Source organism: Hylobates moloch, unplaced genomic scaffold, assembly GCF_009828535.3.
Source record: "Hylobates moloch isolate HMO894 unplaced genomic scaffold, HMol_V3 SCAFFOLD_9, whole genome shotgun sequence".
Lineage (NCBI taxonomy): Eukaryota > Metazoa > Chordata > Mammalia > Primates > Hylobatidae > Hylobates > Hylobates moloch.
The window spans coordinates 2404264-2419320 of record NW_026652284.1 but is presented as its reverse complement, the minus strand read 5'-3'; the positions used below and the strand labels follow the sequence as shown (position 1 = coordinate 2419320).

The following is a 15057-nucleotide window of genomic DNA, read 5'->3' as shown; positions in this document are numbered from 1 at the left end:
GATGGGTTTCACATCCCTCCCCGAGAGCCTGAACCTCACTCTGCCCCAGCCAGGCTGCTGGGCTCAAGCACAGCCTGGAGTCAGGAGGGCCGATGATGCCTCGCGAAGTTCCCAGGCCATGAGGACCAGCCACTTCCACAGCCCGACAGTGAGAGCTCCTGGTTGTTAAGGGCCTGGACGCTTTTGCTCACTGCATGTTTTCCAAACATTCTCTGTGCTTCTGCCTCCTGGACGTGGCCGCACCATCCCCAAAGCACACTTTGGCAGTTAGGATGCGTCCTGCGTGGGGTAGGGTAGATGGCATCCAACTCTCACAGCTCATCAGTGGGCAGGGGGCCCCACCCCGTTTCCAAGGCCGAGTGGAGATGTGCAGGGGCCAGGCTGCATGGGGGTGGTGAGGAGCCTCATATGGAGACCAGCACTCAGGGTCCCCACCTCCTATAGAAGGCAGGTCAGTCTTCAACTGTCCCCCTTGGCTATATTCCATGAAACGGGCTCTGTCCCTGCTAGCCAAGGACTTGGGGCAGAAGGTCTCACTCCTTATCCCCAGAACAGAGAAAGAAACATTTAAAATAAAAGCTATTGTGTAATCCTCGTGGAAAGAATGATTTTGGTTTCATGTAATCCCCGGCAGAAAAGTTGGAGTCATTTCAGACTCTGGCTGTGTCAGAGCTCCACTGGTGAGGGGGCCAGCTGGATGGAGCTGCGAGCACAGGAACCCCCCTCCAGACCCTGCAGAAGAAGCTGAGCTACAAAGTCATTTTGTGGAGCTGAGCTGCCTTTCTTTCCATCTACACACGTGGCTTCTAGAAGGGGGTCTCTCAGGACCCCCGGGACAGCTCAGTCACAGCCCCTCGGCTCCCAGCATGAGTCAGACCTCAGGAAGGAGGCTGGGCTCCAAAGCCCCTATTGCCTGACACCTGGCCCCTGCCCAAACTGCTGACCATGAGCAGGCACCATCCAGGAAGGACCTCTTTGGAAGGGAGGGAAGGAGGGAGGGAGGTACGTACCTTTTCAGATTGTTGGCGGGGAAGCCAGACGGGGTGCCCCAGGATCCCCAGGGTTAGAAAGGATATCCATCCTGAGGCTCAATGTCCCCAGTACTTGTCACAGGCTTCGACGTTATGCTCCAAGCACCGCTGCCCTGGAAAATCTGGGTTTACTCAAAGCCAGGCATGCAGCTCACTTCTCTACCCACTGCTCTGTGGCCTGGCTGGGCCCGTGGGTGCTGCTCCCCACTCAAGGAGCCCAAGCTCCTGATGGGGTAGGCGACCCCTAGGTCCTCCCAACCCCATGCCCACCTCCACCCTCATAGCAAGTCACCATCCTGAGGATGAAGCCCTGGAGTTTGCTGCTCCAGAAGATATCTGGGATCCTGGTTTCCCTGAGCATCTCCTGCGCCTGCCTGGGTCATGGACACAGCTGTCCACGTGCACCTCCTCCCAACGCCTCCCCTCCCAGGATCTCCAGGCCTGGGGCGGACACCCGGGTGGGGACACGCAGTCCGTCCGCACACTGACTGCTTCATCATTCTCCTGTGGGTGACTACTCTGGAGGTGCAGGGGACAAAGGAGGGCCCCCCCACCCTGGTCAACAAACCCAGCGAAGGGCAGGACACGGTGCTTCCTCCCCTCCAGGGACCCTCTCCACTCCAGGCTTGTTCAGGAAATCCTGCTTCTGCAGGACTGGATCAGATCGAGGATTTCATGTATTTACCGTACCTGGAAGGTCACGCATGACTCTTCCCTGCAAATCTCTGGCACTTAATTTGCATAGCAAGGAATGGCTGTCTGGAGGCCTGAGGAGAGTCAGAGGCTGACTTGGACACGGAGCTGATTGCTGTTTCTCCTCGCTCCATGTTTGTGCGTGCATGGTGGCACACATATAAATGTGTGCACATGTGTGTCTACTCACATGCTAGCATATATATCCACATGTGTGCGTGCATGCCTGTGTGTGTCTATCCCACAGCCTGCCGTGCAATACAGAGGATCACCATGCTGCAGGTGGCTGACCTGGGGTAGGACCAGGCCTCAGGGTCGGGAGCCTACCTGACACCTCACAGCCCCAAGGGCCAGTGTCACAGCCCCAGGGTGAGTCACCCAGGATTCGTCTTCAGTATCACCAGCTTCTCTCTAACTGGTTAGGGGGTGCACAGCAACTTACACTGTGTGGATTGCTTTCAACAACTTTGGAATCTTTTTTTTTCTCCTAGATCTGGCCTTTGCTATGGTTTTGGCTTTAATTTTGTATTTGCATTCAGAAAGCATTTGTATCCAGAAAGGATTCCTACCTTTCATTCACCAGTTTTCAGAAAAGCAAGCTGGTTTTCTAGCATCCTACAAAAGTGGCAGCCGCTTAGTGTGTCTGCTGCTAGCATCTCTGTGAACTTGGGCTTAGGGACTGGGACGTGCATCCATCCTCCATCTGTGCCGCAGCCCAACGTCTCTCCGGGATGCCTCTGTGTCCGTGGCTGAATGTTATTTCCCTGTGTTTCATATCCAGGGTCAGGGGCTAGAGCACTCAGAGCTTTGTGTGCAAATGGGAGGAATTTTGCCAAAGCCAGCAAGCCGGACAACACGTCCAAAATGCTCACAGCAAAACTGAGAGCCTCAACTGCAGAGCGGAGCTGGCACTCCCCGCATGAGGCATCCCTGTTCAAGGGGACCCTGATTGCATGGGTGGCATGAGTGTCCATCCCAACACCAGCAAGCCCCTGCCTGGCTCTGTCCAGTCAGGCCTCGGGGCCTTCCTGGGCTCTCATATGGCACCTCTGCGCCGTAGGAAGCGCTTGATAGCAAGGGGTCTTTTGAGCAGAGGGCATGTTGCATTAAACATGTGCATGGAACATCATAAACGTTTCCCATCACAGTCCTCCTGTTGGCGAGGGTTCTTCAGAGAAACAGAACCAACAGGAAGTGTGCTAGACTCTGTATGTGTGTGTGAGAAGTTGGGGGGGTAGTTTAAGGAACTGGCTTCTGTGATTGTGGGGGGCGCTGGCAGCCTCGACAGGCTGGAGATCTAGGAAGAGTTGATGCTGCGGTTTTGCATCTGAGGGCAGGACCCCCTCCTTGGGGAACTGGTCTTTTCCTCTGAAGGCCTTCCCTTGATTGGATGAGGCCCCTCACAAGATGAAGGACCCACCTGCGTGACTCAGAGCCCGCAGATGTCAGGGCTGCCCACATCTAAAAACACCTTCACCGCAACATCTGGTGAAGTTGGGTGGAGGTGGCCCAGCCAAGGTGATGCACAAACTCACCCACTCCCCACGCCTTACACACGCGACAAAGCCATGGGAAGCTCGCAGCTCCCGCCACTCCCAGCCCGGAAACGCCCCCCGCGTGGCCCAGGCTTTCCTGCTGAGCCCTCCCTCCACTGCAGACGCAGCCAACGCCTCCAGGCCTTCCTCCAGCCTCACTTTTGCTTTTCTCATTCCTGTGTCTGGGGATGGGCTTTATGGGAACTATCTCCCGGGCTCCGTGAGATAAGAGACGCGCCCCTTGCTGGGCTGCACAGCCCCTCGCTCCCCTCGTGGTCTCCACCAGGCTCCACTTCCCACCCAGCTGCTGCCCCTTCACTGCTGTGGAGGGTCAGCCTCGTCCGGGACTGGTTCCAGGCCAGCCATGTCCTGCTCGTGGGGCCCCAGCCTCGGGTGCACGCAGTGGAGCCTGTCCCCTCACCTCCTCTTAGGGCTGGTGGTGCCTCTTGCTGCATTTGGCTGGCCCTGGAGATGGCTGGCAGGAAAAGGGGGTGTGCCCTCTGCAGACACGGAGTGCCACGCCAGGGTAACGTGCCTGGCTGTGTGTGTCTCCCCTCCCCTGGGTCATCCCCAACATCGAGTCACCCCAAAGCCTTGGAGACGCCCCCAGGGCAGCCCAGCACAGCCCACGTGGTCCTCCTTTTCCTCAACATTTAGAGGGCATTCACTCTGCCCCAGGCCCTGCACCAGGTGGTGGGATGCCCCTGCCTTCCCCGAGTTGACACTGGCTCCTGCCCTTGCACTGTGAATTCCCGGTAACAGCCAAGCCTGGGGTCCTGTCAGAATCTCCAGGACCCACCAGGGCCTGGCTGCTCAGAAAGCCCATGTCCCACCGGGGACCCACCTCCAGGACTCCCTAGGCAGAAAAAGGGAGCAAAAGTGTCTCTGGCTGCCCCTCTATCTTGCACCGCGTTTGTGTGTGAAATGTCCCAGTCTAACTGGGGGAAAGAGGAGAAGGCTCCGGACACCTCCCCCTGTCCTCCCCAGGGTGCCCGGGTGGCAGCAGGGCCAGACCTCCACAGAGTGGATCAGGCCTCACAGCCTGCAGCCCTTCCCAGGAAGGCTGTTCCCCCGTCCAGCCCCCCGCCGGCTCCCCGAGCTCCCTTTAATTGGGCCTGACAATTTCACACTCTGGAGCCGGACGGTGCTTGTTTTGGCTGGCCGGGCTGCGGGCCCATCCTCGCTGGCCCGGGTTGCATAACTGTGAGGTATCCTCTTACGCTGGCCGACGCCTCTCAGTGAGGCCTGAAGCCCGCCACGGCGGGTGGAGCAGGCTCCACGCTCCCTCTCTGGGAGGTGGCCCACCCTGCCAGGCTTGGTGCGGGGGCTCTTGTGTCCCCTGACCCCGAGGCCGGGCTGGCAAAGGTGCATGGAGCCCCCAGCCTATGGGAGCCAGGAGTGGCCACCTCTGGCCAGAGTTGGCCTGCAAGGGTGGTGATGGGCGGGCATGTCTCCACCCTCTGATCACATCTCTCCTAGCGTCAGCGTCATTGCTGGCCTTGCCAGAGCACTGTGGGCCTTGGGTCCAGAGACAATGGTGGGGAGGGGGTGAATCCAGGAGTCGCCTGCTGGGCGTCCTTGTTGCTGGCCGGCCCCCCAAGGGATCCCGAGGAGCGGTGCCCAGCTCCCTGGCCCCCATGGGTCCCTGGATGCCATCCAGACAGCCCAGATAGGAAGATGTTCCAGGGCCCTGGGTTCCAGCCCAGCCACTCTCTCCCTTCCGCTGCTGCTGACACCCAAAGGTGGAGTGAGAGAAGAAGAGATTTGAATAATGGGAGAAAATTATTATGTCTTGGTGAGCTGGAGCCCAGCCCTGTCCCCCGTGGGTGTGATAACTGAGGATGTCTTACATTTCCCTGCGCTGAGCCAGGGCCAGCCATGACAATGTCTGCACTGTTTCCCGTGCCGGGCATTGCCACCGGAGGACAGTGCCCCAGACACACGGGCCACAGCGCACAGGGATTAGCACGCACTGGCAGATCATGAACACCTAACAGAAAGCCGAAAGCTGTGGCTAGATTTGAAAGTAAATGTGGAGGAGGGAAGTGGTGGCATGCTGCTCCTGGCTTTGCACAATGGCCTGGTGACAGTTTTGCCCACATTGGGGACACAGCCCTGAGCCAGAAGGGGTAGCAGGCGGCCTAGCAGACAGACAGGCATCGCCATGGGGTGCAGAGATTTTCACTTTTAGCAAAACTGTGAGGCTGGAGCAGCTCTGGCTTCCTCGCTGGGGCCTGGGTGAGGGGCTAGATCTTGCTGGCTGCGGGGCCTGGCCCTGCCCAAGGAGGCTCCTCTTAGGACAAGAGCAGGTGTGATGCTTGGGTCCTGCCCTGTAGGAATGAGAAGGTTGGTCTTCCCTGGTTCCCTGACCCATAACAAGGGCTGGGGAGGGGCACTGCACTGGGTCCCCTTGGCGAGCCCGGCATTCCCTCATCCCACCAGTCCAAGTGCCCCTCGCTCTTTCTGGGGCAGCCCCACTCTCATGGAAATTCTCAAAAGAGTCGTGCTGGTGACGAATGTCAAGGGAGCCAAGCTTAGCCCACCGTGGCCCTGCCTCTCTTCGCCCCTGCGTTGGGCTCTGGGTTGGGTGGGAGCCTTGAGAGCAAGGAGTCCATCTTGGGGTCCTCACCGGGTCTGCCCTGTGCCCTGGGCCTTGTGCCCTGACCTCGGCCCATCGCAGCTTCAGACTTCCTTGCTTATCCCAGAGCGGGCACTGCCGACTCTGCCCAGCTCCCGGCACAGACCTGCCCAGAGGGCCGGGCCTGCAGGAGGACCCACTGTTGCTGGGAGCACCTGCCAGGTGAATGAATGACCTGAGGTCTGACCTGGTTGGTGACTCCAGGCCCTTCCTGGCCTTGGCCAGACCCTCCTTGGGCTCCTGGCTCATGCCTGAACCACAGGGTTTTCCCGCCCTTGGGACCACAGGCGTGGACTTCACCTTCTGGGAGCAACATGGTCTGTGCAGCCCTCGTGGCATTCCCAGGAGCCTCTGCCTGCGGGGTGCTGACAATTTCACTCTGGAACCGGATGGTGCGGCTTGCCGGCTTCCAGATGAGAGGGGATTTACGGGCTCTTAGGAATTCAAGCGTGTTTCCGCCAGCAACCGCTGGAGACCCTGGTGGCAGAGGTGCCCTGAGATAGCCTCCCTGATGTCCCAGGAGGTGACCATGCCACGAGGCACGGGGTGCTTGAGTGTGGGGATGCCCTCCTGGCCCGAGCCTCCCCCAGTGTGGCACTTTTTGTGTCTAATCACTTCTAAGCTCCTGGCCTAGAAGGTGGGAAGGGAGCAGAATGGCCCCTCCAGGGCACGGGGGCACCCCACCCCGCCCCACAGCATCCATCGCCATCCATTCAGGGTCACACCCATGTGCCTGCGTACGAGGGTCTGGAAGCACCAGGGAACCCCACCAACCCCTTCTTCATGGGGCCTGTGAGCAGCATGGGAGCCAGACTTCTTCCTTTCATGGCTGGTCTCTTCTGCCTGCAGGTGCCTGCCCAACTCCCAGGACCATGAGTCCCCCCTGCAGCCAGGCCCATCTCAGGGACAGCATCCCCTACGCCTTCCACAGGGAAGGGAGCTGTCTCCACATTGGGACAGATGGGGCAAGGGGGGGCCAGGATGAAGCCACCCTGTGGGAAGGGTCTGGATTTGTGTGCCGGCCCCTGGGGTCCCCTCCCAGGTGACAGGGGCTCCACTGGGAAGGGTCCTGGCTTTGTGTGCCGGCCCCTGGGGTCACCTCCCAGGTGGCAGGGGCTCCACCGGCAGCCGCACTGCACTCCTTATCTGCGTTGGATTACCGGGAACCCGCCTGAAGGCCTAAGAGCCCGTAAATCCCCTCTCATCTGGAAGCCGGCAAGCCGCACAGCATTTAAACTGTCGACAGTTACACCTCATTTGTTTACAAGCTTCCTGCGCTGGCTCAGGGGGACTCACATCCCTGCATCGGGTTTCCTGGGGACCCCCAGGGAGACCCAGTCCTGCCCTCACCATCCCGGAGGCAGAGGAGCCCCATCCCACACTCAGGAAGGAAGGTGGAGGGTCGGGGGTTGTGGATCCAGAGCCCAAAGCCTCCCCAGACCACTGGCTCTAGGGGAGTGAGGCAAAGGGAGCTGAATCTGGGGGCCGCCCCACTCTGGCCCCCAGAGTCAGCAGTGACCCTTGGGTCAACTCTGGCCTCCCAAGCTGGGATCTGGGTCCTCGCAAAAGGAGAGAGACTGAGTGCAGTGGTTGGGGCGTTTATCAAAGTCGGTTGTGTGCCTAGACATACACGGAGGGGTGAAGGCCCAGGGATAGGGGTCCGGGTGACAGAGGCTCTTTGTGAGTCCCAGAAAGCCTGGGAATGGCAGGGCTTTGTGTGTTCAACACCTGTTGGCTGGGTGGAGGGGGCTAGGACCTTAGAGACCCTCAGGGTGGAAATTGTGGAGACCAGGGTGCAGTGGGTGTGAGCACAGGGCTGGGGGCTCCTTCCCCGGGGTGCTGCCCACCCAGCTGAGGTCCACGCTCAGGACCTCCTGGTGGCTGCTCCAGGTGGACAGCAGCGGCTGAGGCAGAGGCTGGGACTTCACCAAGCTTTGCCTCACCTGTGAGGGCTGGTGCCTGCCTGGGAGGAGCGTTTGTACCAAGCTCCCTGTAGGTGGGACGGGTGACCCCCGCCATCCGGGAAGGCTGAGCGCAGCTGAGCAGAGCAGCGTCCCACCACTCCGAGTAGGGGCAGCCCCACGGTGCCTCTGGGGCCAAGTGCAGAGCTGCCTGTGAGGCTCCCATTCCTAGGCGGAATTTTGAGGGTTTGAGGGTTGGTCTCCTCCTGTGTGGATTCTTGGCTGCACTCGGCCACTAGGTCCACTAGGACCAGCTGTGGATTCCTGGAAACTTGAGCTGGGCCTTCACCATACCGAGTAGCTCTCGCGCTTAGAAGTGCCAGACTCTGCCCCCGATGGCGTGGCAACTGGAGAAGACAGAGTCATGCCTGTCTTCCTCAGACCCTCCCGCATCCTCTGCCAGGGTCTGTTGGGAGCCTCTTCCCAGTGTGCTGCCCACCTCACTCTCAGCCCAGATCATAGAGGGTCCTGCTCTCATAGGAGTTGGCCTGGGCGTCAGGCAATGTCTTGCCCTCTGGCTGGAGCCATGCCATACGGGGCAGGCAGCCGCTCTCAGGACTGTGCGCCACGGCCCCCCCAGCCTCCCCCTGGTCGAGATGAGTCTGCAGGGGTGTAGGACCCTGGAGCACAACGTCCTCCAGAAAACATCATTATGGTGATGCCATTCAGCAAGGGATCATGGCGCCTCCATTGGGGCACAGGCCTCTGGAGCCCCTGGTGGCAGAGGTGCCCTGAGATAGCCTCCCTGATGTCCCAGGAGGTGACCATGCCATGAGGCATGGGGTGCTTGAGTGTGGGGATGCCCTCTTGGCCCAAGCCTCCCACAGTGTGTCACTTTTTGTGTCTCATCACTGGCGTAGATGGAACTTTCGGGCTCTCGTGGAACCTGCTTCTGAGGGTCCATAATGGAAGCCAGGACTGGAGGTCAGTGGAGGAGATGATGGAGGCAGGGGCACTGAGCATGGGGTAGCCCTGAGCACCCTCCACCTGCAGACAAAGCAGTCACTTCTGAGAGGCCCCCAGGACAAGAGGCAGGAGCTGACAGCTACTGGTCCCCACCAGTGTCACTGCAGGGCCAGTCTCAGGAAGAGCCAGGCCTCGTGCTCTCTGGGCTCTGCTCCATGTCCTCTCTTCTGCCAGCGAGTTTTGAACCAGAAACCCCCCAGCAGAGCCCCCAGATGGCAGCATCCAAATGGCACTTCACAGAAAGATCTTGTTTGGGACCAAAGCAAAGGGCTGGCTGGGGCTCTTGGAGTCCTCTGACAGAGTCTGGGCATGGGAATACATATGTTCCAAATAGGGAAACAGGCTCAAGCCAGTTCCTGTGGATGCCTGCTAGGCAAGGTCAAACAGTTCAAAGCCAGGGGAAGGCTTCTCTCTCCTCCTCCAGGGCTTAGCCCAGCCCACTCCCTGGCCTTGGTCCTTCACTTTGGACACCTCCAGGCTGAAGCAGGGTCAAGCCTCAAAGGCTGACCTCACAGCTCCTCTCAATTCTCCTCCCTCACTAGCAGCAGCCTTGTCTGCTTCACACACTCTGGACCTTCCACCCCTCTCAAGGAAGCCACAGTTAAAAGCCAGCTGGGTTACAATGCTCTTTCTAGAAACTCTATCAGGGCCTTGGGGGACTGCTTACCATCTATTCACTGCAGTGCCCCAGGAAGAACATAGTTCTGAAGAACTAGAGGTCAGAAAACCACCATCACTATTTTCACCACCATCATCACCACAGTCATCTTGGTTGTGGTCATCATCACCATCATTACCACCATCATCATCATTACTATTGTCACCATCACTGTCATCAGCACCATCAACACCACCACCATCATCAAAATCACTACCATCATCACCACCACCATCCTCACCATCATCATGATCACCACTACCGTCATGTTATTACCATCACCATCGCCATCATCATCATTACCATCATCACCATCATCACCACCATCACCATCACCATCATCATCACCATCATCACCATCATCACCATCATCACCACCACCATCAGTGTCATCATCACCACCATCACCATCACCATCATCACCACCATCACCATCATCATCACCACCATCACCATCAACACCATCACCATCATCATCATCACCACCATCACCATCAACACCATCACTATCATCATCACCACCATCACCATCATCATCACCACCATCACCATCAACACCATCACTATCATCATCACCACCATCACCATCAACACCATCACTATCATCATCACCACCATCACCATCAACACCATCACTATCATCATCATCATCACTGCCACCATCTTCCCCATCATGATGATCATCACCACTATCACCATCAACACCATCACTATCATCATCACCACCATCCATCATCACCACAACCATCCTCACAATCATCATGATCACACCACCATGTCATTACCATCATTATCACCATCACCATCATCTTCCTTACCATCATCGCCAATCATTGCCATCATCACCACAACCATCCTCACAATCATCATGATCACACCACCATGTCATTACCATCATTATCACCATCACCATCATCTTCCTTACCATCATCGCCATCACCATTACCACCACCACCACCATCATTGCCATCATCACCACAACTATCACATTCCTACCACCATAGCAATAGCAGCAGTAGCAGAAGCCATCATAAGAAGAGAAGCAGGTGTCTTGAATAGAAAAAGGGAGTTTTCTTTTAGTTCTATTTTATTTGTGGTGTAGTTTAGTAACATGGGGATTATCTGGAGTGGAGAAGGCTCTAGAAGGAGTATACAAAGGAGAAAGAGCCGTGGTCTGGGACTGTGGGCTGAGCTCTGCTCTCAACTCCGTGTGTGGCCTTGGAAAGTCACAGCTTCTGAGCCTTGACATTCTCACCTGTAGACTGGAGTGACCCTGACAGGAAGGGCTTTGATGGTGGAGGCCAGGAGCCCTCACTACATTTCCTTGTAACTTTCAGGTACCATAGAAAGAAACAAAAACCTCATTCAAGGGCCCCATTCCTCCCAGGGGCCCTTAAAAGGCTGGATGTAACACAGCAAACACACATAGAAAGACTGGGAGGTAGAAGGCGGGCAGGCCACCCAGGGACCTCGGGACTGGGGCTCCCAGGCTTCCTGACTGTCTCCCACACGTATCTACCAGGGTGCTCAGAAGCCTCCGACCCAAATCTCCAACAGGCACAGACACAAAAAGCTCCCAGAAAAGACTGTTCCCCCTGGGAACAGGGTGACCCAGCAGAATAGCTTTTTGGAAATACCTTCCTTACTCCAGCCCAACACCAATGAAAACACCACACCCCACCTTTGGGTTTCAGTGGGAAAGTGGGGAATTGATCTAACACCCTACCCCCACCTCACTCCCACCCCATCCCACCCCCACATTACCCCTACACCTCACCTCACTCCATCCCCTTCCCTCCCCATCTCACCCCCATCCTATCCCCACCTCCCTCCACCCCCCCACCCCACCCCACCACCCCAAGCAGCAGCAGTGAGGCTGAGCCAGGTGGTGTGAGCCAGTCTCATCGCAACCACTTCAGCCTGACCCTTAGGGTCAGTGGGCTCCCTGCGGGGAGGTGAACCCCCAGCATTCACAAGGTGGGAAAACGTGATGGGATAAGCCCAAAGAAATCCACCCCAAGACGCATCAAAATTAAAGTTCTGAAATCTAGAAACAGTGAAAACACTGAAGCAGCCACGGAGACCCGACCCATGACCTGGGGAGCCCAGCGAGTGACAGAAGATGCCTGATCTGAAACCAGGCGCTGGGGAGCCTGAGAGCTGAAAGGAAACGGTGACCTGCAGATTCCACTGCAGTGGACACAGCCTTCAGGGATGAGGGAGAAATTAAGTCACCTCAGTTGAAGGAAGGCAAAGATTCTGTTGCCAGTGTCCTATCCTTGCAGAATGGCTGCAGGAAGCTCTCTAAACACAGGAGGAATAACAGCAAAATGAGTCTGGGGCTTCAGACAGGACAAAAGAACACCAGATTGGGTAAAAATAGGGGTCAATAGATTCGACTTGACGAGCTTCTTAAATCATATTTGATGGTTGAAGGAAATATCTCAGCCCCCTCTGATGTTGCATTCAGTGCACGCACAGCAGACAAGGCAACTGTGTTTTAGAGGTGAGGGGGGAAGGGTCCCAGACAGAAGAAGGTTTCACGTTTCCCTCTAATGGTACCATGTCAATGCCTGTAGCTTGTGACATCATATACATCCCGGCATATACGGCGTAATGCCCAGGGTGACCACTAAGAAACCTACAAAAACAAGGTACTCTAAACACGCTAAATAAATCAAGACACAATCCTGAAACATGTTCCGGTAACCCAGAGGGAGGTAAGAAAAGAGAAATAGGAATGAGAAGCGGAAGACACAGCAGAGAGTGATCAGATGGCAGACTTGAGATTCCACATATAGATGAGTTACCAGGTAAATGGACTAAATACACCAATTGAAAGGCAGAGATTGGTAGGGTGGATAAGAAAATGACCCAGCTATACGCTGTCTTCAGACCAGCCCCATCTCACTTCCAACACAGCATGGTCAGTTGAAAGTGAAATGGTGGGAAAAGATACACCTTGTAAAGATTGAAAGACACACGCATTTCAGGTAAACGAGTTTATTTCATTCAGGCTGAATTTCCTGAGTCTTTTTTTCTCCTTTCTTCTTTCCGCCTGCATCGCCTCTCCCTCCCTCTTCCCTTGGTGACATGCTGGAACCCACAGTGTGTGCACTTGGTAACCACATAGAACACAGGCACGGGTCCATACAAAGCAGCGGACATAGGCAAAGACGTGGGGAAGGGGCGCTGTTTTCTTTTCCAAAAAACCAAGAGAAGGACCATTGCATAAAGAGTTATCTGTATTTTCCACTTCTCTCCCAATAATATTTTGGGTTAATTCCACCACATCAATGTGGAAAAATTCCCTCCATGCATAATTTACTCAACTGTTAACATGGGTGATGGCCATTAACTTTGTTTCCAGCATTCTGCCCCCAAACAACGATGCTATAAACATCCTTGAAAGCAAAAACAAACAGAAGAATCACACTCACTAAGCAGAAGTGTTGATTCTTTGTACTTCCTTTGGGAGCAGGACCCCTGAGTTTAGAGGGCCCTAAACAAATGGTGACTTCTGTTCCTGTCTGTTCCTATCTGCTGAGAGCGACAGCTCCACCCTGTTCGGCTGCCCGGCCTCCCACGAGCAGAGCACCCGCCCTGGCATGCTAGGTAAGGGCCCACACAGGGAGGGGTTTCCGGCTGAGCCATCAGAACCAGGTGCACCCGCTAGTCCCCACCCTCCCTGCCGACTCTCTCGGCCCACCTAAGATCCTTGTTTAGAATGCAGACTCCAGCGCCCTACTCACCTGAGGCCCAGGGCCCTACTTTCACACAAACTGCAGATGGACACAGCCTGGCCTCAGCCCAGGCTTTCTTGCGAGGAAGTGAAGGGGAGCGGGTGTGGACCAAGACACTTCACAGATGCACCGTCAGGGCCAGAAATGACTCTGCCGCCCCCAAGAAGGAACTGAGCTGAGGTGGCCAGGTGTTCCGGCATGTGTCCTTTATTGAACATCCTCCCAAAGCTGGGGCTAGGGTTCACCCCACACGGTACCCCACGAGAAGCGGCCTTCAGAAGCATCTTCTCTGCACCACGGAGGTCCCAAACTCCTTGAAGTCTGCGGCGGTGACCCACATCTGCTTGAAGCTACTCAGAGAGGTGACGATGGAGGCTCCAATCCAGGTGGAGAACCACCGGTCGGGGGGAGCCGTGACCTTGATGGGGGTGTCCTTGGAGGCCAGCTGCTCCAGCTCCTTGAGAAGCCGGTCATCCAGCCCGTGGAACAGGGTAGTGCCCCCCGACAGCACGATCTCCCCAGAGAGGATCTTCTGGATGTCAGCATCACACTTGGTGATGCTGCTGGAGACCATATTCGAGAGCCCAGGACTCTGGCTGCCCAGCTGCTGGGGCGCGAACAGGGCCTCGGGCGCCTGGTGCAGCGGGTCCCCGAGGCTGATGATGTTCCCATCGGGCAGCTTGTACTCCCTCAGGACCTCCTCCGGCCTCCGGGAAAGCTCCTTCTCGGGCTCCAAGGCCACGTAGCACAGCTTCTTTTTGATGTCGTCCACGAGACCCTTGTCCAGCTTGCAGGGGAAGGTGTGGCCGCTGGACAGGAGCAGCTGCATGAGGAGCTCCGTGATGTCCCTGCCCGCCACGTGGAGCTTGGTGACTGCGTGGGGCAAGGAGTAACCCTCGAAGATGGGGACAGTGCAGGTGACCCCATCCCCGCTGTCCACCACCAGGCCTGTGACGCAGGCCGAGGCGTAGAGAGCCAGCACCGCCTGGTCCGACAGGTAGAAAGCGGGCACGCCGAAGCTCTCGAACATGACTTCTGCCATCTTTTCGCGGTTCTCCCTGGGGTTCAGGGAGGGCTCTGTCGCGAGCAGGGGCTGGTTGCTGGGTTTCACGCCCAGCTCCCACTCAAAGAGATGCTTCCAGAGTCTCTCCATGTCATCCCACCCTGTGATTAGGCCACGCTCGATGGGGGAGTACAGCTGCAGGGCCTCCTGCTTGTACAGGGCCTCCTCCCCAACAAAGTACTTCTTCTGGTGGGCCCCTGCTGAGGGTGCCTGGAATTTCAGGTGCCCCACGATGGAGCTGACAATGTGCCGGGGTCCAAACTCCCCAGACAGGCCCGCCTTGCAGAGCCCCGAGCCATTGTCAAAAATCACAGCCGGGGAGTCTAAAGCGTGAGGATTAAACATGCCCACAGCCTTCCCTTCTCAGCCTCATCAAAATAAAGACCAGCCCTCCAGGGCTACTTTGTGATGCAATAGGGGATCCCGCAGCTCTTCCCACGGCTCTCGGGGTGTCTCAAGGCAGGGCTACCACCGCGCCCTCGGCCGCAGGTCTGCTCTCCCTTCAGGTGGCCTGGGCCTGCTGAGGCCTCTTCCAGGGGGTTGTCTCTTAGGTAACAATCCAGCCAAGGCAACGATTGTCCTGAGCCTCAGGGGCCCTGGGGGTGGGGTTCTGAGTCTCCCATCCCCCACAGGGTGAGGTGCTCAAGAGAGAGAGGCAAGTGCATCTTAGGGCAGTGCTGGACAAGCCTGTGGACTGAGGCAGAGTGGAGAGAAGCAGCCCAGCCTGGGTGCACCCTAGAAAACCAGCTTCTCTGGCCCCTGAGTTGCA

General features: G+C 56.9%; 1 protein-coding gene across 1 annotated transcript; it reads right to left on the bottom strand.

Annotated features, from left to right (window-relative positions):
* Positions 1-13416: 13416 nt before the first annotated feature.
* ACTRT2 (actin related protein T2) lies at positions 13417-14828 on the bottom strand. The gene has a single exon (XM_032760952.2). It carries the CDS (start codon positions 14631-14633, stop codon positions 13500-13502), a length of 1134 nt encoding a protein of 377 aa, XP_032616843.1. The 5' UTR covers positions 14634-14828; the 3' UTR covers positions 13417-13499.
* Between the last annotated feature and the right edge of the window lie 229 nt (positions 14829-15057).

Coding starts and splice junctions, on each gene's coding strand:
- ACTRT2 (XM_032760952.2), bottom strand. CDS start 14,633: ATGTTTAATCCTCACGCTTTAGACTCCCCGGCTGTGATTTTTGACAAT.